The sequence below is a fragment of the Tachypleus tridentatus genome, chromosome 8 (assembly GCF_004210375.1).
Source record: "Tachypleus tridentatus isolate NWPU-2018 chromosome 8, ASM421037v1, whole genome shotgun sequence".
Taxonomy (NCBI): Eukaryota; Metazoa; Arthropoda; class Merostomata; order Xiphosura; family Limulidae; genus Tachypleus; species Tachypleus tridentatus.
In genome coordinates this window covers 111,097,719-111,124,760 of record NC_134832.1, presented here as the reverse complement: position 1 = coordinate 111,124,760, position 27,042 = coordinate 111,097,719, and the positions used below count along the sequence as shown (strand labels likewise).

Below are 27,042 nucleotides of genomic sequence, written 5' to 3'. Positions count from 1 at the left end.
GCAGGATTACCAAAAGCCATCCTGTCACTCATTAACACAAAGTGTTGAAGATAACTTTCTGCCACACTTTGAGATTGTTCAATCAATGAATGACCATGATTTGACTAGTGCCAGAGAAAATTCTCATCTTTCATGGACTGCTAAAATGATAATTTACCACTTACTGTCACTGGTTTGATCAAGTATCTCTTCAATGTTCTGTCTGTATGACTGTGGCTCTCAATCAAAACTAACTCAGTTATGTTTCATAACAGTATTAGAACTGTTAATTAAATATAAACACTACCAAAACCTAGAATTAGCACCAGCCATTGAAAATATCTGCCTTATGCTTGATGAAGCCTGTCTAGACTATGTCTAGACATATGGTTTCTTATCTGCATTTATGATCCAAGTGCTGTTGAACATACCAAGCATAAAGATACTGACCTTACACCCTCTGTTTTAACCACATGGTGCCTGAATGTTTGACTTGTACAACTGATCCTTTTCTATGCTGGCTGCCAATCTCCAAGACACTGGCACTAAAAACTTGTGCACTAGCAATGATGATGATGCAGCAATATGCCAGTCAATTAAATGCAACTTTAAGTGCCATTCACATTTTGTGCACCAGATATTTGCAAAACAATTTCAATGACTGTTTGAAAAGCAAAAAATTGGACTAAAATAACCAGAACATGAAAAATTTAACAACAAAATTTTTGGCACATGTGAACCAGTTAACACTGATGATTTGGCAATAATCATGGGAGGAGCTCAGATCATGCAGAAGGATTGAGGAATAACAAGGAATGTTGACTATATTTATGAATAATTACAGACTGTAATCCAAAGAGTACAACAGATAGCCTGATGTGGCTTTACTGTAAGCAACTGCATTGATTAAAACATTTTTTTTATATAACATTTTTCTAACTTTTCTTTTTTCCACAAGAACAACTGGAATACCACACATAACTTTTGTTTTGTCACATGTATAGAGGTTGATATGTGAACAAACAATTAAATTCTTCTATCAAAAACAACTATATTTGGTCTGATTCAGTGTTTTTATGCACCCATCTTTCAGTTCATATCCCCTTTTTTTATGACGTGTTTGATTTAAATTTCACACAACTTTAATCTTTATAAATTTAATATTCTGGAAAGAGGAAAATTAGTAATTTCTTTATTATTATTATTATTATTACTTATACTACTGAAAACATAGGTCTATTGGAGTTTCAGTTGTTTTTATAGTTACGATGGAATAAAAATTAAATTTTATGATATTTCATTGTTGTCTATTATTGACTGCTTCAAAAGTGTGAACTTCCATCAGTTCACCTGTTGCTGGCTCATTAAATTTTTAAAATATTTCCATCCAAAATATTGCATTACTGTTTTTTTAACTTGTGTTTAGTGGTCCGTTACTTAACAGTATCAAAACCAAAAAAAAAAAAAACAAGAACCATCTAAGTCACTTCAGGTAAAACAAAAAATATTTTCAATAAAGCTGAACATATTAAACCGAATTAAGACTGGAATTTCAACTTCTCCATGACTAGTTATGATTATGACTTAAAAGAAGATAAACCCTGATACAATGTCATGTATTGTATAAAATTAAAAAGGTTTATTTTATGAAATCTGACAGTGTAATACAACTTTGGAAAACAGAAACAAGGAGTCAAGAGACAATATAACATTTCAAAATCTGCTAACAATTGAGAAATCACTTCACAAATCACAATTACCTAAGCCTACACAAATTTAGTTTGATTAAGATATGTGGAAAAAACACAGAATAAAATATAGTTGTGATTACTTGTTTATTTTTGAATTTTGCACAAAACTATACAAGGGCTATCTGTATTAGCTGCAAGACTCAAAGAAAGCCAGCCAGTCATCACCACCCACCACCAATTCTTGGGCTACTCTTTTACCAAAAGTTGAGGGGACAAGCATGTTTTGCTGTGATAGGAATTTGAACCCATGACCCTCAGATTACAAGTCAAATGCCCTAACTAAATGGTCATACATTTATGGTTACATGCACATATACTGAAATCCCAAGTGTATGAAAAGCAAAAAATTGGACTAAAATAACCAGAACATGAAAAATTTAACAACAAAATTTTTGGCACATGGGAACCAGTTAACACTGATGATTTGGCAATAATCATGGGAAGAGCTCAGATCTTGCAGAAGGATAAAAGAATAACAAGGAACATTTACTAAATTTATGAATAGTCATAGACTGTAATCCAAAGAAACACTAACTTTTGCAAATGCAAAAATCACAAAACCCAAAACACCCTCAAAAAGAAATAAACCTCAGCAGACAAAGTGACAATAACAATAGAACTGAATATATAAAATGTGTCAGGTTGTTAATTTATGATTTTATTCAACTAATTTCGTCTTTGATTGCAATCTTCCATCAGTGGGACAGCAGTAAATCGTCAGATTTACAATGTTAAATTCGGAGGTTCGATTCCCTTTGACGAGTACAAGAGACAGCCTGATGTGGGTTTACTATAAGCAAAGGCATTGATTAAAAACATTTTTTCAAATAACATTTTTCTAACTTAGTTTTCTTTCTTCCACAAGAACAACTGGAATAACACACATCAATTTTGTTTTGCCACAAGTACAGATGTTCGTATATGAACAAAGAAATACATTCTTCTATCAAAAACAACTGTATGTTGCTCTGATTCAATGTTTTTATGCACCTATCTTTCAGTTCATTTACACTATTATTATGACATGTTTGATTTGAATTTTGCACAACTTTAATCTTTATAAATTTAATATTCAGGAACACAAAACTAAATGTAGAAAAGAAGGAAATAGTAATTTCTATATTATTATTATTATTACTTGTACAACTTCAAACTAAAGTCTATAAGAGTTTCAGTTATTTTATAGTTATGATGGAATAAAAATTAAATTTTATGATATTTTATTGTTCTCTAATATTTACTGCTTTGAAAGTGTTAACTTCCATCAGTTCACTTGTTGCTGGCTCATTAGATTTTAAATTTTTCAGTATCAGTAACAGCATCAAAAACCAAAAGAAAAAACAACCATCTAAGTCACTTCAAGTTAAACAAAAAATATTTCCAATAAAACTTAACGTATTAGACAGATTTGAAACTGGAATTTCAACTGCTCCATGACTAGCTATTATGATTACACCTTAAAAAAGGTTAAACCCTGATACAATGTCATGTATTGTATAAAATTAAAAAGGTTTATTTTATGAAATCTGACAGTGTAATACAACTTTGCAAAACAGAAAGAAGTCAAAAAACAATATAACATTTCAAAATCAGTTGACAATTCAGAAATCATTTCAAAAATCCCAATTACCTAAATCTACATAAATTTAGTTTGATTAAGATATGTGGAATATGCACAGATTAAAATATAGTTATGGTTATTTGCTTATTTTTGAAATTTGCACAAACCTACACAACGGCTATTTGTATTAGCTGTCCCTAATTTAGCAGTGCAAGACTAGAAGGAAGCCAGCTACTCATCACCACCAACCACCAATTCTTGGGCTACTCTTTTACCAACAGTTGAGAGGACAAGCATGTTTTCTTGTGATAGGAATTTGAACCCGTGACCCTCAGATTACAAGTCAAATGCCCAAACTAAATGGTCATACATTTATGGTTACATGCACATATACTGAAATCCCAAGTGTATCAAAACATTTGCATTTTAACTCGAACTTGAATAATGCAATATCAGGTTTAAACTTCTGAGTAAAAAAACAACTAAAGACTAGGTTATAAACTGAAAAAAATTTGAAACTCAAAAATAATTTATAAAAGATTATTAAACTAAACAGAAAGTTAAAAACAGTTACATTTTCATATAAAACATGTCCACATTTAATACCTTCCATGTCATGGAAGGCTTAATGGCTTTGATTAATTATACAGCAAATCTATAACATCATTGTGAATTGTACACATACAAGTCTGTTTCAGTTAGAAGGATTACTGACTATTGAAGTAAAGCTTAACAATGCTCATCTCCTCGAAAAGCAACAAGATATTTTTCCTGAAATTATTTAATGAAAATATCCATTATGCATATGTGCTTTGCATGGAGAACATGTTAAAAATGGTTTGAGAAAAGTAACTGGGGATTAGATACACAACTTAAGATGTGATAAAACAGAGAATTTACCAGAGCCCAGTAGAATGTCCCCCTTGAGGATTCTGGATTCTGATACAAGAGCGAGGATTTTCATCATCATCTACCTGAGTTCCTGAAATAGTACATCTTTTCTGGTAAACATTTGCAAAGAATTAAATTACCAGTATAAACCTACTAAAAACACAAAAAATCCTATCATCCAAACATAAAAATAATATTTTACATACCATTTTTCATCTATTAAAACTAAACACTGTAGCATTGTTTTAGACAAGCAGTTTGGATCTGATAATATTAACATATAATTATGTATGTACACATTAGGGTGCGTCAAATATCAAAAAGTTGTGACACTTTAGTCGCTCGCTTATAATTTGATTCCATTCAATGAAAAAAATATGCTAGCGTAAAAATCAATCCAATACATTAATATTTAGGGGTTGCGCAATGCGCACAAAATAACAACGTGCTTCCGGAACCAAACGAAAAGTTGGCATTAGTGAAAGGCTAGCTTCGGCTTTAAAGAGAACCCAGATCAGTGACCGAAAAGCCGCGCAAATTTTGCTTCTTTTTGCAGCTCATTTTGGACATAATATCGAGGATCTTGCCATTAGCCCAAGTTCCATAAGGAGGAAACGAATTACTAACCGTACTCTTCTAGCAGTTGAATTGAAGGAAAGTTTTTCTCGAAACGTTCCTTTGACATTACATTGGGATGATAAGCTGATGTCTGACTTGGTTGGCAGAGAGAAGATCGAACGTTTGGCAATTTTAGTTTCAGGTGAAGAGAAGATTGTTTCAGTGCCCAAGATTGATAGTGGGGATGCAAATTCAGTAGCTTCTGAGATCGGATCAGTTTTAGTAGAATGGAATGCAAAAGACAGAATTAAATCGCTTTGCTTTGACACCACGGCGACCAATACAGGATCAAAATCTGGCGTCTGTATGAGGATTGAAATGTTACTTGAACGTAGGCTCTTACACCTTGCCTGTAGACATCACATTTTGGAGATTCTTCTGAGCGCTGTATTCTCTATTCTCGTGATAGAGACATCAAAAAGTCCAGATATTACTTTGTTTTTAAACTTTAGAGATTGTTGGCCTAAAATTAATAAAACTAAGTACATAACAGCAGTAGAAGCAATGCCACTCCGAATACAGCCTTGGAAGGATGATATTATTCAATTTTGTCAGAATCTCCTTCAATCTCATCAACCACGGGACGATTATAAAGAGCTCTTGGAATTAGCTGTCATTTTTCTTGGATCTCTTCCACACGGACGTTCTTCAGTTTCTTTCCGTACTTCTGGTGCTGTACATCGTGCACGATGGATGGCTCGAGCAATATATTCTCTAAAAACTTGGATGTTCCAAGAGGAGTTTGGTAGACTGCAACCACGGCCTGCTTCATCTCGTGTTTCATTTGACGCACATTTCTGCAGCAAACTTGGCGATTTGTGTGTCTTTATAACTAAACATTACTTGCTCTCATGGTTTACTTCTAAGGATGCTTCCGTGGCAGCTCGAAGGGACCTTACACAACTCAAGGAACTTGCATTGCATGTAAATCATATGATTAAGGAAGTTGGTACAAAGGCAATGAATCGGCATTTATGGTATTTATCTGAGGTTGCAGTTGGGCTTGCGCTCTTTGATGACGGTGTAACGTGTAGCGACAAACTCAAGATGGTCTCAAATAGGAATACCGTGAAAGGATCTCCTAGGCCAACTCCACGTTTAAGAGTTGATGCTGCAAGCAATGCTGTTTCCAGAAAACTTCCAGATATTTTACCTCGGCAACGAAGAAAATTTTCTACCATCTGGATATTAGTAGCGCATTTTTATCATTACCACCGAAAGAGTGGAGCGCCTCCGAAGAGTACAAACAAGGAAAGGGCAGAGTAAAGAAACTTTTTGTGACAAATGACACAGCTGAAAGAGGAGTAGCTTTAATTCAACAGTTTACGGCAAAGGGCCGCACCAAGAACGAAGATCAATTTCAGTATATGATTCAGGTGGCAGAAGAACATCGGCGAACATAATGAGAAGGGGGCAGGCAAGATAAAACTTCAATGAAATAAATTTTTCTTTCAAGTTTTTATGTTTTTGCTAATTGTATAATCAATAAATATTAAATAATTTCTTTAAATAATTCAATTGCCATTAACAATGTAATGTAGGGTAAATTTAAGGAAAATAGTGAACTTTGCGAGGGATGCGCGACCCCTAAATACTTCGCGATTGAAATGAAACTTTGTCTATGTTTTTTCTCATGCAGTGGCACAACTGAGCAAAAAAATTGGGACATTTTAATTTTTATCCTTTATCCGCTGACGCACCCGAGTACACATACATACATATACATGTATAAAAGATGTACTCTGGCAGGGTCCCTAAAAATGTGTTCCATTTCAAGAGTAAATAAAAACCAAAAGTAAAAAAAAAATATTTTTATTTCTTCCTTTTGAAATTGATATGTCATGCTGTGTTATAGTGTACAAAGGACATAATTCTTATGATTCACACCATCTGCATGTTTTACTGATGTCATGACAGTAAAAATTGTAATGCTAAGGATTCTTCATGTGGCAACATTTTAAAGTCAACTGACTGACCAACAGGACTGTACAATGGTGCAAGTAGGTAAAACAGGTGACCTCTCCAGATAGTCTTTGGCTTCCTTTCAGAGAAATAATATCTCAAAGGAAATATCACATATATAAATACAAGCGTCTAAGGAAAATACTGACCAAAAACTAGTATCAACAAAAATATCACTCAAATAAATCTCACCTGTACCATTATCAAAACTCAAATACTAGTTGAATTAAAAGTTCACAAGTATAACATTATAGCCTTTTAATTCACTGTACAAATTTTTCTTTTCACATAAGTGCATGCTTACTTAGTCATATATAGCCTGCATACTGCTGCAACTTCAGTTCACCACTAAAAAAAGAAAGAAGGAGGTTAAGGTATGTATTTTTAAATTAGTTTATTTTTGCTGAATTTGCACATGAAAGGATCACTTTAAAAACATTTATCTATTTGTAGACAAACGAAAGTATCAAAAGCCCTTTGCTTTGGCTTACATGTTTTTCAAACATAACCCATCAAACATTATATGAAGGTAAACTTACTCAGATCATAAAAAAATATTTAGCTGCAGCATAACAGCTCATAAATTAGCTTCAAGTTTTTCAAGTACAAACTTTAAGCTCAGGAGAAGAAACCCTTCTGAGTGATGAATTTGACCATGCCCAAGGTTTCAAATATTACTTTACTGTAATTTTGCCTATATAAATTTCAATTTGAGATCAGGCTAGTAGAGGTCCTGGTAAGTAATAAAACTGAATTTTTTAAGTACGTATTCCATACTATTCACTGTTGGCACACAGAAGTATAGCTAATGATAAGGGGAAAAAGGGTCTCATATTAATTTTGTCTAAAGAAATTTCAAGTGTTACAGCTATTGAGGATTTCCTTATTTTTATTATTAAGTATGAAAAAGAGTGACAAAACTTTGTCCCTAACATTTTAAAACATTAATATATCTGTTGTAAACTTTGATTCTTTTTGCACTGATATTCAATTGTTAACTTGCCAGTTTCTCATAAATAACAACACACTCTTATTATAGCAATATCTTATCATTAAAAGACACCATGGCTGAGGCATATTGAACCCATATACATCATAGTTTATTGAAATATCACAGTACCACGATGTATAAAAGTGTAATATCCTTTTGCCAAGAACTCATGAAGGACTTTTCTTCTTCATGAGCAAATATGGGTTACAGAGATCACATTTTTGTATCAAATTGATATCTTGATCCTAGGCATTTTTATAACATCATGATACATTACAATTTATACAAAATATCATGGTATTAACATGAAGTACAATAATCTATTAAATCATTACAATTGGTTTCATTATACGATTTTTCAAAATAATAATATAGTAAAATTCTTATAAAGGGTAATGAATGTATACATACAAAAAATTATCAAATTAAAACAATATGGGCCACTAACATCATAATCTACAGCACAAAACTAAAGGGTAAATATTTTACAGTGAAATTGTTTCCAAATCAAATCAATAATTAAAAGTAAATATAGTCAAGAATAAGTTTTTAGAGCACCACTTATTCACTGATGATGGTTACTAAATCATTTTCATTTGCAATTAGTGATAAATTGTTAATAAACCATACACAGGCTTAAATTCATTGGGAATATTGAATATCATTCCTCTGCCAATAAACACCAATTTCTTTAATTTCTAGGATTTCATTAACTCATCTAAGAAATTCCAAAATATACTTCATGAGAATTAGATCATGACTTCTTAGCCATTCCAAGAGCTCTATTTTCCTGTTCTTTGTAGTCAAACACAAACCTCAGGCAAATAAGTGTTTGATCTTACACAGTTTTGTCCAAAATATATACATGTAGTTTACAGGTAATCTCTCTAATTTTACCACTAATAATCTGGTCCCAACAAAATGAGCTGTTCTTTGTCTCTCTTGTTTCCACATTTTCAATAATATAAGATCCAAAACTGATGCAATCTCCAAAACAACACACAGTCAACTCTGAAGATGGATAGTCTTCTTAGTGTAGGTAGCACATCAAAAACAGTCATGTATTCTCACACACCAAATGAAACATTCACATAATAAATAAATGAATTTTCAAATTTTGTTTAAAATGTATTTTACAGGATGTAATAAATATTTGCCCAAATAATTTTTTACTTCAGCAATTTTACTACCAGATCACTGAGAACTTCTTATGAGATTAAGTATGGTTGTTGAAGTATTAAGGATTCACAAAATGTAAAATAAGAAACTGTGTTTCTTTTTACCAAATTCATATCATACTATCTGCTGTGTCAGGTAAGAGAAATCTGTAAATGCCAATGCTTTCTGCTGTTCCAACAGGGTAAGAAATGAGAATAAAAAGTTTGAAGCACAACTTCGTAACCAGGTGACAGCTAACATAAAGCACTAGCTGTTTTGATAGTTCTAACAACATTTGTGAAGCTATGATAAACAAATTCAAACTCAAATTTACCTTCTTTCCAGCAATCTAAGTAAAGTGTATAGTATTTAAATGAATTCAATGATTACACTGCAACACAAATTTTCTTCCTGGTTTTTTTCTATTTCGTAATTGCTTATGTTGTAAAAGTACAGAAAATGGCCATTGTTCCCTTCAAACTTTGTTTTTGTGGTTTGGATAATGAAATATAGAAATTAACCTATTTTCTATGTAAAAACGGGCAAATTTGCACATTTTCATTTACAAAAAATCTGCATAAAATAACATATGAATGAAATTTACATGTTCTGATACTAAAATTATACAAAAATGTTTAGAAGTAAGTAGTTTTGAGATTTGTCACTAATGTAAATAGTCTCCCATCATGTTTTCGTCATACTCTCCTTGGTAGAGGCGTTTAATGTTCAGTATAACTTGGTGTAAGCTCTAGGCTTCCTCTTCTCAGGAGCTCATGTTCTCCTTGAATTTCTCAAGATGGGCATCAAAGATATGGCCTTCCAGGGACATTGTGCAGATTATTTTGCCATAGTTCTTCACCAGAGCCTCAACCTGTTCCACACAATTTTCAGCCTTCTGATTGCCAAATTAGGCCTGAACCACTGCAAAAAAGCTGCCCTAAGCTTTTCTTCCTTCTTACTAAACTTCTTGGGGAATTCTGTGCATTCTAGGATTTTCTTTTTTGTGGTCCAAGAAAGACACTAGCTTTCACCTTTGCCTCGGACAGCTTAGGGAAGAAGTCTCAAAGGTACTTGAAGGCTGCAGACTTCTTATCATGAGCTGTGACAAATTGTTCCATAAAACTCAATTTCATGTGCAATGGTGGGAACAACACCTTCTGGAGGTCCACTAGTGGCTCACACTTGACACTGTGCCTTCCCACAGAGAACTCAGTCCATTGTGGCCAGTGCTTCCTGTTGTAGTGTGCTGCAGTGTCCCTTCAGTCTCGAAGACAAAAGTAACATGGAAACTCAGTAAAGCCTCCTTAAAGACCCATCAGGAATGCCACCATTTTGAAGTTTCCAATATCCTCCCAGCCATACTCATCATATGTTAAGGCTTCTAGCAAGGTCTTGATGCTGTTGTATTCCTCTTTGAGGTGCACCAAATGAGGCAAATACTTATTCCCGTAATGGAGCAGCACAGCTTTGAGGCTACTGAATGAGCTATCAATGAAGAGGTACCACTCCTTTGGGTTACAGGGAATTCGAATTGCCTCGCAGAGACCAGATAGACTGTGGCAGAAGCAGAACCCATCTTGATAAGTGAAGAAGCAGGAAAATATGGGTGACACTTCCTTTAACCTGCAACTTGGACACTTTCATCTAAGTAATCCCACTTCTTGAGCTTATATATCAAAAGCTTGGCATTCGAATTTGTTAGACCAAGATCTCTGATCAAGTCATTGAGATCGCTTTGGTTGGGGTAGTATGGTTTCTCTTACAAGCTGTGCATCTGAAATTATAATCTGGATCTTCAACGTCTTCCTCTCTTCTGAGGATGGCTGCTTCGTCTCTTGTAGAGTAGGTACAGGGAGCTCAGGGCAGTGTGGTTCTGAGGCAATGGATGATGGAAGGTCCAGATACATGATAGCAGATACATTCTTGCCAGCCCGATGTTTGGAAGGGTCCACTACACACAAGTAGCAATTGCATGAGTGGTCAGTGGGTTCACACCAAATCCTTGGAATAGCAAACTTCATGCTTATTTGAAAAGAGAAAAATAAAATTGTTGTTGTAAAGAATAAATTTATTTCATCCATAACTAGTTTGTAAGAGGTTCATGCAAAATATTTTCTATGTGATAATTTTTCTATAAAATTGGAAATTAAAAAATATAAATTAAAATATGTAAATGTAGAATTTGCCACCTAACGATCAAAATGTACTCACATTTCAATCTTTTGTGATATTTGTTTTGCTTTCACCATGGTTTAATTACGATGAATGACATCAATGTTTCCTATGGTGTCTGCCAGGAGTACAGTGTGTTAACTCTCTCTTAACACAGGTTTGATCAATTAGACTTACCACATGGTCTCTTTGAACTTCTTAAAAGTCTTCATAGGTTTGGTACTTCTAACTTTCAATATAGGGTTTAAATCTTTACAAAATTTGGCAGTGAAAACTCTGGCTTCACCTTAGTTACAGGTAATATATAATTAAACATAAGAGAGAACTACTGACAAATCCTAAAAGAAAGTATAACAGAAGGGTCTCATTTTCTATTTAATAACTCTGTAATCAAACAAAGTTCATGACTGTATCAATTATGGTTTGTATGAAAAGTAACAATTTTATAGTAAGTAGTTTTCATTTAATTCCATACTTTTTGGAGTGGTGATGGACAAAACAGAGAAAAAGATTCTCAGAGAAAATGTAATTTCTTAAATACTATTTTTTAGATTTAAGAAATTAAAACTTAGATACTATTAAAAATGGATTATTAACTTAGATTATATGCTACACTAACTGATACAACATAAGCAAAAACTATTTAATAAATTTTGAACATAAGACACTGAAACCTTGTGTCATGTGCACTTAAGGATACCCATGATGATAGAATTTATTCAAATTTTATAAGTTTTCATTCTTTAATGAATATTTAACTTGTAATTATTAATCGTCTGCCATCTCAACAATGATCTTCAATTATTCGTTGGTCTCTCAACTTCAGCTGAGAACTATGTGATAACTTTTTCTAAAATTGTAGTTCTTATAATAAATAAAATGATCATTTGTGTTATATTATGAACCATATGTTAATCTTTCACACAGCCTTGAAATAAATAATTATCTTTACAATCATAATTGATTATAAAATAATCAATGCTTAATCCTATTTCATTGCATAGATATCAAGAAACCAGTGCAGAACAGTAAGACAGACTTATGCAGTTTCTAGCAATTTAAATATGTGCCATAGCTTTATTTATGAAAGCCAATATTTTAAATCGATAATAAGAATATTTTTCTAGACTAATTTTTGTATGTTACAACTTTCTGACTGTGTAGGTAAAACTTGTTAAAAAGGATATCTATAGCAATATGAGTAGCAAGAGTGAGCTACTTTATACAATCAAAGCAACATTATTCACATCTAAAGGTACCATCAATTATTGATGACAACAGTACCTGTATTACTAAAAGTTGAGTCCTGAAGGTTACGAGCTCGACTACAAGTTGGAGGACGGAAATGAAATTCTGATTGTTGGCTTAGAACACAGCAAGTGTTCTTTTGAAACTCTTGTTCGATATCATCTCTTACCATGTTGTTAGTGGATTCTTTATATGGTTCTCGTTGGAATTTTGTGGTTGTCTAACCAACATGAAGCAAAAGGAAATATCCAATATGAATATATAGAATCTGCTCAAAATGTATAACAAGTTCAAAAGATGCCATGACAAAAATATAACGTTTTTATAAAATATTAAATCATCTCATAATACACACACTTAATCCAACCATCTATTAGTTTCATAACAACATGTCAAAATTCATTATCTTCCATGAAAAACTTGTTCAAAATATGAGAATTTATAAACAAACTCTTGAGTCAATCACTCCTATATAACTATCATATTTCCACGAGTTAAACTTTTCCATTTCACAATGCTGTATAACAACTATACTAAAACTTATGACACAGAAGAAAATGTTGCAAAGTTTGTTCAGATTATTTGGAAATAACAGTAAAATCTTCTGAAGCCCAACTGAAAAGGTTTAACTATTTTATAATATGTTATTGTCTCAAGTGTAATGTACATGGATAACGTCAATCCTTCTTTTGTACAATTAACGTATTACTAGCACCTCTGTAACCTAACTCCTATTCTAGAACAGTTAATTTATAACTAGTACCTGAATTACCTCATTCCTTCTCTATTAAAATTCATAAACAAATTATTTAAAAATTAATATACCAAAATGAAACTTGAATAACTTTGTTATTATTCGAGATAACAAAATATCTTTCAATTGATTGTTTTTGAATTTTGTCCAAAGCTACATGAGAGCTATCTGCACTAGCCATCCCTAATTAAGTAATTTAAGACAATAAGGAAGATAGCTATTCATCATCACCAACTCTTAGGTTACTCTGTCACCAATGTATACTGGGATTGGCCTTCACATTATAATGTCCCCATGGTTGAAAAGGTGAGCATGTTTCGTGTACAGTGATTTAAACCCACAATCCTCAGATTACAAGTTGAGTGCCTTAACCACCTGGCCATGCAAGTGCAATATTATTTATGAATGTGTTTTATTTCACATTTCAGAACAGACCCTGTTTTTGAATGATAACTTCTGAAGAGTTCTCCAGATGTCACCCATTTGGACTATTATTTGTGTAGAACTTTTTGAAAACAAAGGTCTACAATAACAAAGCAAGAAGTCTAGAGGAACTGAATCTTATCTGTGATGCTGTCTTATTCATCCATTGGAAAAATGTCTCCTTCACATCTGAATGCAGAATTAGAATGATTACAGCTAATGACAGTACCCATAGAGAAGTTTATTAATTTAATTAAATAAAACTTACAAGCCTTTAGAAGAAGATATTCAGTTGAAATTCATTATTTCAAATAATACAAACATTACCGAACTTTATTTTTGCACATGCATGTTGGAACAACAGGTATTACCAGCACCTGGACACTCTAAGTCCCTTTGTTAGTTTTTACTGTTAAACACATAGTTACTTGCATTGTAACCATCATGGGAAACAGAGTAATTTATTTTAGTATCATGAGAACGAAGCTTACTGCTGATCAATGAAGAATATTTTCCTTATGTTTTATCTTTCTAGTGGATAAACGAAAAAAGCAATACTCTTGATTTCAAACTATTGCTGCTCTTACTTTGTTTATAAAGTTCAGTTTAACAATATTGAATAAGCTAACATATATTTACTTTTTTAATTAGAATGCTATTTTCAAATATTCTTTCCATTTCCTTTACTGGTTTACAAGATGAAAACTGTCAAAGAATCAAGTTTTCATCTGAATAGAGAAATCATCCTTACAGGTGCATACAGGCAGAGAATAAAAAAACTGAACTTATGTTAAGCTCACTTCTTATTAACTACTAAGTAATGGTAATTCAAATATTTTTCTTAAGTGGCATAGTGAACATTTTGGGCTTGAGCATACGTGGAAGTTCCATAAAAATGCCCAATAGAAGAATAGTATGAAAAAATTCTAGCACTTTTTTTTTTTCACCTAGTAATGTTTAAGGTATACTCAATTTACCCATCTAAAACATGTGCTGGATGTTGTTTGCGAGAAGGTGACTGAAAGAATGTGAGCAGAAAGATGGCATTTTCAATATCATGGAAAAGACACAAGTCTTTCTTGCTTTCTCGTTCAAAGAAGAGTTCAACAATGATGCTGAAGAAACTGGTGATGACACAGATCAAAGTTTATTTCCTGAGATACCCCTTGTTTTGAAAGTAATTAGAATAATTATGTGATCAGTGCTGTTGTGAATAAAAGCATAAGAAACGTTGTTTGGAAAATACATTCTGCATTCATTTTTCCCATTTACAAATACTTGTCTATATTAATTGGAAGGAAAATAAAATAGTCTCTTGAATCACTTTTACTGCTGTGCAAAAAAAATTCCACACATTCATGATGATGAAGAGTTTACACTTAATATGTATTTATGATATCATTCACTCCCATTATTTATTACTTTTGATAATTTAATTGTCCAATTTCTCACTGAAGAATTAATAGTCACCTCAAAGCTGATATTAAGCTTTACTTTGGCATTAATACAAATTTATATATATTGCAACTATGCAAAAAATATCATTGAAAAGTCAGTTAATAAAAGTTGGGTGATTGCAGCTGGCTTGAAATAAACTGCAACTTTCTTTTGTCAGCTCTTCAGTATTTTCATTTAGTGTGTTTGTGGAAAAGTGGAGAAAAGCTGGCTATCTGCCAAGTCTACCAAGAGGAATCAACCCCCCTAACTTTATTGCTGTAAATCCATAGACTTACCACTATACCAGCAGAAGACTTTCATTTAGTAACTTCAGTTTCTATTGTGCCATACAGTAAACACAGACAACACTCAAACATAATTACAACATGTTAACATTGGATAATTTAGCAATATTAAAATCTGTTTTGCTGTTGTATAGAAATTTCAAACTAAAAGAAATAAAATGTAATATAAGTTTTGTTTCAATTGAATTGTATTTTAATTATATCTAAATTTATTTTTTGATTTTCTATTCAAGCACAAAGAAAAGTTCAAAGACATGTGAAAGTCAAGTGCACACATTTAAAAAAAAAATTATTTGTTAAACAAAGAGTACAGTGTTTGCACTGTGACTCCATAAAAAGTATATCATTTTAAAAACATGATATACCAACCTGGATGAAACAAAGTAGTGTTTTCACTGTTTCCCAAAGTCATTTTATATTTTAACATTGATAAAATTAAAAATGTTACCACCTAACACTGAACTAACAAATATTAAAATACTATCAAGTTTTCTAATTTGGTGAATAGTTTTAATGTTTATTCTTCATCTAAATAACTACCAAATCAAACATACTATTTTATGGAAGAAAAATATAGAATATTAACAGCAAAAACTTTCTTTCCATAGAAGAAAAAAGATGTGTGTAAAACAATGCCAACTAAAAGGATCAATGATTGTGCATTATTAGACTTTCTACTCTAACTTTATACTATACATTGGTTATCAGTTCAGTAAATCAAAGTTTGTAAACTCATTGATAAAATCCAAGTTCAGTCACACACACACACACCAACATCTTTGATTTGCACATAAGTAATGATATAATAACTAAATATACACAGCATTTTTTAACATTATTGATACACAATTTTGTCTGTAATAGAAGTGAAACCAAATATTATTACACATACACATCCTCACCTGATCTCTTTTATTAATGCAACCATAGACATATGGAGAATACACTGGTGTAGCAATAAAGTGGCCAAGTCCTTGACTAACATGCAGCTGATGGGTATAAAAACATGTGAAAACATTCAATTTCTAAATTTTTATAAAGATATTTACTTTACAACTTCCAATAAATTTAAAAACACAGTGCAATGTTGGTGAAAAAAAAGAAAGAAAAATTACCAAACAACTTCTATCAGCAATGAATTCATTTAACATCTGTAATCTTTCCTCTTTAAATGTCTAATGGTAAACATTGTGTTTAATGTTTTTTGAGTATGGCTGCTCAATAAATTGACAATAATAACTAATAAGCAATATTATTAGTTTGAAAATTATACACTGATTTCTTGTGTGATGATGTGAATGTTTATATCCACATAACTGAGCAAAACTGTTCAGACAGGATTATATAATTTTTTGTCTTTTTTTCCATATTATAGGGCTAATTATTCCATGCTGTTACAGAATATAAATTTCAATACTATGATAACACATACCCATTCCTTTGACAATTCAATCAGTCAAGGTAAGAGTTCTTATTTTTAAAGTTTGCATGTACTTTTACTAAAGTCATGTGATAATGGTTCTGCTTGAAAGAACATACTGATTAAATTTAGGTCTGAAATAACTGTCATAGTACCTCATGCACTGTCTTAACTATATTGCAAGGAGCCAGCATATGGTACTGGCATGTTGGACAAAATGAATCTAATAACACTTTCCAAATAATCCTTGATAAAAGAAGTGTTTAACACTATATATAAAGTCTTTTTTTTTCATGCCATGGCCTAAAAAGCATAGAGAACTGCCAGTAGAGCAGAAAACTCTTAAAACTTTTACGTAATACTGGTTGGACTGTCTGACAAATTGCTGCAGACTTCAAATGCTTCCCAAACACTGTCAAGTACACTCCAGATTGTGAGACCAAGACAGGTAAGTTACAAAATAGGAAAGGAAGAAGCAGACCACCTAAACTAAATGATACTTATGTGAGGTATCTTTGTTTATTCAGTCTTCAGGACAGAAGAAAGACTGTCACTAATCTGAAACATGAGATAAATAACCATGTATCAAATGACAGAAAAGTATTCAGATCTGCAGTATCAAGAAAACTCAATGAGGATAAAATGTAAGACATGTAGCAATTTTATTTTACAAAAACAAATTACTTTCGTGTATAATTAAATGCAGCAATAAAAGTCAAATTACCTTGAATGAGTTCAAAGTTGTTGTTTTTTAATTTGCAGTGGCAATATAATATTGTTCTTCTTAAATATAAATAACACTAAAAGTTCGTGGTGTTACTTAACATTTTATTTACATATCAACTCTTCTTGAAATTGTTTTCACACATTTAACAATACACATTTCACACACATTAGTATGAAGTCCATAAACCTGAAAAAATATATTACCCTCATTTTATATATTTTTATGTATGTGTATGATATAGTAACTGAAATAAATGATAATCTTAAGTTAAAAAAAATTTATACTATGAAGTAAACATTATTCACAAGTGTAATAATTTGAGTTTTCTAAAAGATTAAGAAAACAACATTTTGTTCAAATGCCTTAATATTTATTTCAAAGAATGCCAAGTAAAAGTAATATGTAAAATTTTTCTGTTTGGATGCTACCTGCCATGTAATGCTAAAAACTTTCATACAGATGTGTCTGGAAGACAAGTTTGTATTTTGATATATTTTCAAGTGTATAAAAAAAACATAACAAAAAATTACGGCTAAAATGATATACTACTTATGATATAAAAAGAGTTCCTAGCAGTTTTAGAAGTAAGATGTAATGTCTTGTACAGTTGATCGATAATTTTAAAACAAGATGAAGATAAATACATTACCTCCCCTTCAACAACCACAATTTGCACTTGTGAAATTACATATACAGGTACCCCATGACATTTCATCCATTCAAAAATGTTAAAGTGAACATTATAATGGTGGGTTTTAGCCGAGATAGTGCAAGTTTGATTTCGATTCCATATGATAATATCTGCATCAGATCCAATTTGGATTCTTCCCTGAAAATAAAATTTTATTAAGAAACAGAATTGAAAAATGCAATAAACTCATAATTGCTTTTGTTGTTTAGCTATAAACCTTTTTAATTTTTGGATCACAAACCAATCAGTTTAACCCTAACATAATTGACTGATACTACAATTGTGCCTTATTATATATGTGTATAATGTATCTGTATTTATAACTCATACTTCCTGTCCTTTGTCTCTATTCAATTTTTTCAGTTTGCTTAGTTACTTGTACTACTTTTCATACAAAATTTATTTATTGGATAGTCTAAACACCAGCTATAATGGTTTTAAATAACAAAGCTTTCAAGTACTACAACATTTGAAAAATCTAAAGAACAGAAAATTTAATAACATTTTTAAAACTTTGTAGTATTTTGATGAAACAACAAATTACTAAAGTGAAACAAATGAGTTACAATTTTGTTAACATATTCATATTTGTGTATTATACCACTTAATACATTGTCAAAAGATAATTATGTGAGATTATTTCTCACTTTTAGCTTCATAAACCATATTCATATGACTGTAAAAGTGACATCATTTTATCATTTGTAATATTGTGTTCTCTTCACTGTCTATCTCTCCTCCATCCACTACTTTTTTAATATACATGTTCATTCTTACAAATTTGTCAAAGTTTAATGTTTTTTAATTGAAAATTAAATTAATATATAACAAACTCCTATGATAATACTGATGCTCAATAAATCCTTTCAAACTCATGTTCAGTAGCATAATACTATTCCTTCCACTCAAATTCAGAAATCAGCACGTCATTCACAGATAACACAATGACCCACACTTACCTTGGTGGCTTTATCCATAATTGATTGATTGATTTAGTGTTTTATGGCACAAAGCAGCTAGGCTATCTGCGCCAAACGTCCGGTAAAAAGGTAAAAATAAAGTAAATGTAGTAAAATACATAAAAGGAAATGAAGGTAAAACAAAACATCATTGAAAAATAGAAAAAGTATAAAACCAATATTGACACCTAGTCTACAATGTTAAGAGAGAAAGCAGAGTAAAAGAAGTTGTAAAGTACTTACTCTAGCAAAATGGTAATGAGCATAACCTGCCAGGAAGACTAGCAGGTAAGTTCAAGAACCACCGTCAGTCACCTGAAGTTGGCCTTTCCAGTCTTGGTTCCAGGTTATGTGTCATTATGGCCAGTACTAAAAGGTAAAGTAGTAAAAGTGTTAAATGACATGCAGCAAAAGTGTAACAACAACTCGCAATGACGACTGACGAGTAGTTCAAACAGCAGCGTTAGTCACCTGAAGTTGGCCTTTCCAGTCCTGGTGTCGAGGTATTTAATGTTCTGGCCATTTTCCAATGTCAAATTGAGCTATAGAGAATGAAACTGTAAAAAAGAAACCACAATTAAAAAGGTGTAATGAATAAATATGCAACACTTAAATGAGATTAAAAAGATTAATGGCCATTAAAAAACTAAAAACTTTATCAAGGTGGACAGTGTCTCCATCACTAATAACACTGTTCAATGTTACTGATAAACCCTGGGAAAAAAACATGTTTAAAATATTGCCGTCGTTGAGAATTGTAACAATGGCAAGAAAGTAAAATGTGGCTCATAGTGATTTGAGTGTTACACAAACTACACATTGATGCATCAGTTCCAGATAAAAGAAAACGATGAGTTAAAAAACTGTGACCAATGCGTAGTCTAGTTAGAACAACTTCCTCTTTCCGAACTTTACGGAGGCTAGATGACCAAAGCCCAATATAGGGTTTTATTTGAAAAAGCTTGTTGTCATGTTGCTCACTCGAAGTGGACTGCCAGCTGGTACGGAGCCTAGCTTTGAACACAAGACCATAATCCATGTACGGAATAGGCACAGTGGTGATAGTGCCGGAGCAGATAGATTTAGCTGCCGTGTCTGCAAGCTCGTTCCCGCGAATACCAACATGGCCTGGTATCCAGGAAAACTGGATAGAAGTAGCAGTTAATGAGAAATGGGCCAGTCGGTTTTGAATATCAGCGAGAACAGGGTGTGAGCCAACGTGTAGCGATTGCAGGGCTTGTATAGAACTAAGCGAGTCAATATAAATAGTGCAGTTTGAGTACTGCTCAACTGCAATATGATCCATGGCGAAAGACATGGCATACAGTTCAGCAGTGAACACAGAAGCTGTAGAGGGGATTCTACGCGCAAATATCAAACCGCAGCAAACCATAGCAGAGCTCACTGAATTACCTGATTTGGAACCATCTGTATAAATGGGAATGGAATGATTGTTTGAAAGATGTTCATTAAATAAAAGACAGTACTTCCAATCTGGAGTATCTGCCTTTTTTTCAGATGACTGAAAGAAAGGTCACATTTGTGGCTGTAATAAGCCATGGTGGGATGAGCTGACCTGTGGAATCTGCAATGTTATCCAAACACAGACCCAATTCATCCAATTGCGCCTGGATGCGAAGGCCAAACGGAGCAATAGCAGATCGTCTGTTCTGAAAAAGTACGGCCCACCGAGGAAGGAAAACACATCCCCAGGTGGGATGCTTTGTTAAGGAACGAATTTCGAAGAATATTGTAAAGATAGTTGCAAACGGCGAAGGTGCAGAGAAAATTCATGAGATTCAATGTATAAGCTTTGAACTGGAGAGGTACGGAAAGCCCCGGTGCAGAGTCGAAGTCCTTGGTGATGAATGGGGTCCAGCATCTTTAATGCCGAGGGTCTGGTAGAGCCATAGACTATTGATCCATAGTCGAGTTTTGATCGAATAAGAGCACGATATACCTTTAACATTAAACATCGATCTGCTCCCCAACTGGTAGAAAAGAGGACATGGAGGATGTTCAGTGCTCTTGTGCATTTGACCCGAAACTGCTTTAAGTGTGGTATAAAGGTCAGCTTACGGTCAAAGATAAGCCCCAAGAACTTGGTCTCAGGGACCACTGACAGCGAAACTTCACCGATATGAAGTTCAGGATCAGGATGAATACCCCGTTGGTGGCAAAAGTACATGCATACAGTTTTAGAGAGAGAGAAATTAAAGCCGTTCGCCATAGTCCACTTCAGTACACGATTGAGGGCAGTTTGTAGTTGCCGCTCAATATATCTCATGTTTGTCGACTGACATGAGATGTGAAAGTCGTCGACAAACAGCCCATTCAAAATAGTTAGAGGGAGTTGTTCAGTGATGGCATTTATATTTATACTGAAGAGTGTGACACTCAAAACACAGCCTTGAGGGACTCCAAGTTCCTGTACAAAAGAACGGGAAAGTGTCGAACCCACACGAACTTGGAATCACCTGTCCATTAAATTTTTTTAATAAACATGGGTAAATGGCCACGTAACCCATATGTATGGAGGTCTCGCAAAATGCCATACCTCCATGTTGTGTCATAAGCCTTCTCCATGTCAAAGAATATTGATACAAGATGTTGGCGTTTGAGAAAGGCTTCTCTGATTGATGTTTCAAGACGAATTAGGTGGTCTGTGGTGGAGTGTTGTTGTCGGAACCCACTCTGGGTGGGCGAGAGGAGGTTGTTTGATTATGGTAACCAAACAAGACGAGCATTAACCATCCTTTCTAAGGTCTTACAGAGACAACTCGTCAAAGCAATTGGACGGTAGTTTGAAGGAATCTTGAGATCTTTCCCTGGCTTAGAGAAAGGTAAAATAATAGCCTGGCGCCAAGCATCAGGAAAAACATTCTCCTGCCAGATCCGGTTAAAGACAATCAGAAGGACATCAAGAGAAGCAGAAGATAGATGGTGCAGCATGTCATAATAAATATCATCAGGTCCAACAGATGTACTGGAAGACCGATGAAGGGCCATTTTCAATTCCACCAGTGTAAAGGGACAATTATAGTCAAAGAAACAGTCAGTTCGAAAGGAAAGAGGTGAACGCTCTGTCCTAGTCTTGATGGCTAAGAAGGTGGAGGAACAAGCAGAAGTGCTAGATACCCGGCAAAAGCTTTCACCTAGGGTATCAGCGATGCTCCGGACATCAGCTACCTCCTGACCATCAGAGAGTAAGATCGAGAAAGGGACAGAATTGTAATGCCCATTAACCTTTCGAATCCTGTCCCATATGTTCTTGGAAGTGGTGGTAGAATATATGCTAGTGGTGAACTCAATCCAAGATTCCTTCTGGCTTTGACGTCTTACTCACCTAGCATGAGCACGGGCCCGTTGGAAAGCGACGCGGTTTGAAAGTGTGGGATATCTACGAAAACTATCCCAGGCCCGTTTTTGAGCCTTCCGTGCTAAGTGGCAAGCAGAATTCCACCAGGGACGAGGATATCGTGGAAAACGTGTCGAGGTTTTAGGCATACACTGAGCAGCTGCTTGTATAATACAGCAAGTTACCTCTGCCACACAGTCGTCTATTGATGGCTGATTTACGATGGCAGGATCAAGTTCTGCGAGAACAGTGAAAGTGGACCAGTCTGCCTGATCTTGCTTCCACCGGGGCACGCGGGTAGGGTGGCATCGACCACGGCCAGTCTCTCTTAAAAGGATAGGAAAAAGATCACTGCCTAGTGGATTACTGTCAACCCTCCATGAAAAATGAGAGAATAATGAAGGGGAGCAAACCGAGAGATCAATAGCGGTAAAGGACTGACTAGGTGCATGAAAATAAGTGGAAGAACCAGTATTGAAAAGAGAAAGATTGTGATCAGAGAGCATACGCTCTACAGTGCAACCCCTCCCATCAATAGCAGCATGTCCCCAGAGGTCATGATGCCCATTAAAGTCCCCAAGATTAGAAAGGAGTCGGCAACTGTTCAACGAGAGCATCAAAGTCTGATTGATCATATGTCTCTCCAGGGGACAGGTAGAGAGAACAAACAGTGATGGTATGACCCAAGGAAACACGGATGGCTACGGCCTCCAAGGGTGTGGTGAGTGACAAAGACAGGGTGGGCACATGCTGATCAACCAATAGTGCCACCCTTTCATGTACTCGTCCATCACACAGCCTGTCATTTCTGTACAGAGAAAACTGCCGAATGGTGACTGTATCAGCAAGTTTGAGAAATGTTTCTTGTAAGGAAAGATAAAAAGGATGGTAGGAAGCAATCAGTGTTTTGATATCATCCAGATTAGAACGTAAACCTCGACAGTTCCATTGTATCAAGGTGGCCATTTTTAATGACGGGTAGGTGAAGTGGCTGGAGAACCCTTCTGTCTACGACCACGTCTTTTTTCCTTACTGTCCTTAGTCGGAGGAGGTCTATCAACCTCCATGGATCCTGCCCTGGGTCGAGTGGGCAGGTCTTTGTTATTGGAAGGGGATTCCAGTGACTAAGGACGAGAACGAATGATTGTTTTGCCTCTTGGGGTGGGAGAAAAAGATGTATCAGAAGAAATGCCTATATTTAAAACTGAGGGATGTGGATCTTGAGGTTTGTTGGAATGTATGGGAGGAACAGAGATGGGTGTGGAAGTCGATTCATCAACCTTTTTAACCATGGAGTTCAAAAGGCTTTCCATTTGTTTTGAAAATGATTCTCTTGGAGGCACAGAGAGATCTGTCTGCATCCCACTGTAGTTGTGGAACGAAGTGCAACAGCATATATCCGAGATGGAGTGATGGGCAGAAATTTCCGAGCCTCAGGATAACTAATGTTATGTATCGTTTTCGAATGTTGCAACTCTGTTTCCTCCAACCATTTTGGGCAAGAACAAAAGTAGAAGGGGTGAGAACCATTGCAGTTGACGCAATGTGGGTCCAAGTCACATTCATAGGCATCGTGGTCCTTGCCCTCACAACGAGCTCACATCAGGGAACCACGACATGATGTCTTTGAGTGGCCGAATCTCTGACACTGGAAACATCGGAGTGGGTTTGGAATGTATGGCCGTACCCTGCAAATGAGATAACATGCCTTGATGGTGGCAAATGCACGTGATGAAGTAAATATCAAATCGAGGGTATTTGTTGGCAGTGTAACTCCATCTTTGCAAGTGGAGATGCGCCTCACTGCAGAAACTCCTTGAATGGAGAGACCAGCGAGAATCTCTGACACGGGGTCGTTCTCCACATCCCTCTCAACAATAACACCTCGTGAAGAATTCAAAGTAGCATGAGGTGTAACCTCAATAGGTATATCCCCAATTGCCTTTGAATTCAAGAGGAGTTCACTGTGTTGGGATGTGGATGTTTCAACCAAAATGTCTCCAGATCGAAGCTTCTTTACTGACTTTGGAGAGCCTGCAAGTCCCTCTAGTCCCTTCTCAATAAAAAAGGGGGACAATTGCCATAAAGGTTTTTCCGAAAGAGAATGTAATATAAGAAAATGAGGTACGTGTGTACAGATGTTGAAGATTGCTGTTCAGAGTCTTTAAGACGTGGTCGCTTACCCACTGACTGTTTTTCACAATTTTATTTCAATTTTTTGAAGGAGGATCCATAGGAAAAAAAATTTCGGTACCCACTGACCCCACCCACAATGGAGCCCTACGAGGGCACGCACTACAAAGTCATACAAGGACAATGCAACAACGCCAGGGTTTCGTGAGCACTATACCCAAACACCAGCATCAGGCACAATGTCCACAACACCCGTTGAGAACGTCCAACACAAGTACTTGGTTGACTCAAACCCAAGGGGACCAGCCGATTGACCCAATGGGGGCCAACCAAAGGCCGCCCGTCTACAATAATTCAATACAGGCCAAAGTGGTGTGTTAGGGTTGGACCCTCAACCACCAGGATCCTCTCCTCCCCTTCACATGTCGCCACGCACGGCAAACACGTGGGTGGATATTTAGATCCCAGAGAAAGTAACCAGACAGAACATAACCCTCCTTCGGAGGTCCTCTTACCACGTACAGGAATCCACAACGAGGAAGGCTTTATCCATAAAAAGCTATATCTCTAATATAACTCTTTATATCACAGTAACATAATATTTGAGCTGGAAAAGGCATCTCATTATCCACTAACAATTTTTGTACAACCATGATGTACACATCATTAAAATTACAGACGACTGCTACTTTTCTCTGGTTTCATGTGTGATTGTACAGAAGTACAGCTAACTTTTAAACACATCTACATACCATATTCATACTTCCTCCAAAAATAGTCAGGTATGGGAGACAGCCCTTGGTGTTCTAAAGAAGGTTTATCAAAACTTCACTGTTATTTGGTTGAGTTCAGTTGGAAGAAATGATAAGACTACATAGTTTTCTACATTATACATCTTACATCTGTGGTGTAGATAATGTGGGACATTACCATGTTTGGTTCAGCGTATCACTGTTTTCATGAAACTCAAATATGTTCATATGAGGCAGAAGACTACATGGATTCATATATCCATATAGAGTTTTGACTCCAATTGAAATGTTTATGGAATCTACAACTTACATTCTCAGTTGTGATTAGCTGCTCCATTGGTTGCAGTTCATTTATAAAGTCCAGCAGCATTGATCACTCTGAATACTTCAGATATATGTCCTGTACTGCTAAATCTTATGAAAAAGTCATGGTTGATATATATAAAGGCTTGATATGTTGTCTTGTTTTATAAGATCTTTTAAATTAAAGTTTGCATGAAGTAAAGAGTTGTTAGTTTTAGATGGCTGAACCAATATTTCAAAGTAGCACCTCTAATGATATTTCATTAAATTTCTTTTTAAAAACCAGTGATTTTTTTTCTTGTAACATCTTACTTCAAACAGTGAAACTGTTATAGCTACAGTCTAAAAGAAATCATACATAATCAGCTTATCAATACATCTGCATTCAGCAGGTATTAATTCCATACAAGTTAAGGGTTGCTCTTACACTTTTATATATAAAAGTAAGTGTCAGAAAGTAACAAATCTCCAAATTGCATCATAATCATAAATTTTTTATATGTTAACATACATAAGCATCTATAAATATCATAACAGTTGATAAAAACATCTAAATGTTTCACTTTTCTTCTAAAGTTCAAAGAAAATCATTCTTTGTCAAAAATAAAACTTGAACACAAGGAAATTTCATTGCAATATCAAACTAGATGTCATATAAAATACATTTAATTTACCAACCTTTTGAGGATAAATATTAAAAATTTTGGCAGCATTTGTACTTATGACAGCAACAAACATACAGAAGTGTAACTTGCCTGTCATCTGAAGAAAATAGAAGTATCTGGAATTTATAATTTTTTATTAAAACATGATATAATTCAGTTTTTTTTTACCCATTGATAAAAAAGTTCTATTTTATCCACTGTCATGGTCAGTAACCTATATGATCAACTAAATCTAATTATCAATTGATACAGACAAATATTATAACCAATGTTCTCTTATATGCACATCAAATACACTTTTTAATGTGCTTATTATTAAACAGTAAGCAATATCTGTACTATGCCAACATTGGATGCCAAAAACATAATAAGCTTTCAGACTTCCCACTGAATCACTGGAAAACTTTTATTAACCACTAGTTACTAATTCCTAATGAGATGTTTTCCCCTCTACATTTTGGTTACTAATCTGCTGTCATTTTTAGAGGGGCCATTTTGATGATGATTTTCCAATATTTAATGATGGTTCTTGATCAATAGAGATGTTGATACACTATCCACTTATCCAAAAGCTTTGCCACTAGGACTTAAGTCAACTAATTTCTTTGAAGGCTTTCAAGAATGGTACCAAAGCTTTGTTGACTTTAATGGCAGGTGTTAGCAGTTATGTAAAAGTTCATTTTCTTTCTTTTTTCACGTGTCATTCACATATTCACATTTTAGTATTAATTTGATTCATCATATTGTGTGGTCTTCTTTATTGGCATAATAAGTTAAATATTGG

At 34.3% G+C, this 27,042-nt stretch overlaps 1 protein-coding gene across 2 annotated transcripts; it reads right to left on the bottom strand.

Moving 5' to 3' along the window:
- Positions 1–1,530: 1,530 nt before the first annotated feature.
- LOC143223211 (dihydropyrimidinase-like) lies at positions 1,531–26,387 on the bottom strand. 2 transcript variants are annotated; one of them, XR_013012751.1, is made up of 8 exons: positions 26,272–26,387; positions 19,048–19,604; positions 18,047–18,226; positions 16,153–16,239; positions 12,368–12,551; positions 7,067–7,110; positions 4,192–4,273; positions 1,531–2,520 (listed from the first exon to the last, which is right to left on the bottom strand). XR_013012751.1 is itself a non-coding variant. In XM_076450827.1 (7 exons), exons 2-6 carry the CDS (start codon positions 19,063–19,065, stop codon positions 7,100–7,102), a joined length of 480 nt encoding a protein of 159 aa, XP_076306942.1. In that variant the 5' UTR covers positions 19,066–19,604; positions 26,272–26,387; the 3' UTR covers positions 4,055–4,273; positions 7,067–7,099. The 2 variants fall into 2 exon arrangements, 1 of the variants encoding a protein (XP_076306942.1); XM_076450827.1 differs by lacking the exon at positions 1,531–2,520 and having other exon boundaries at positions 4,055–4,273.
- Positions 26,388–27,042: the final 655 nt, after the last annotated feature.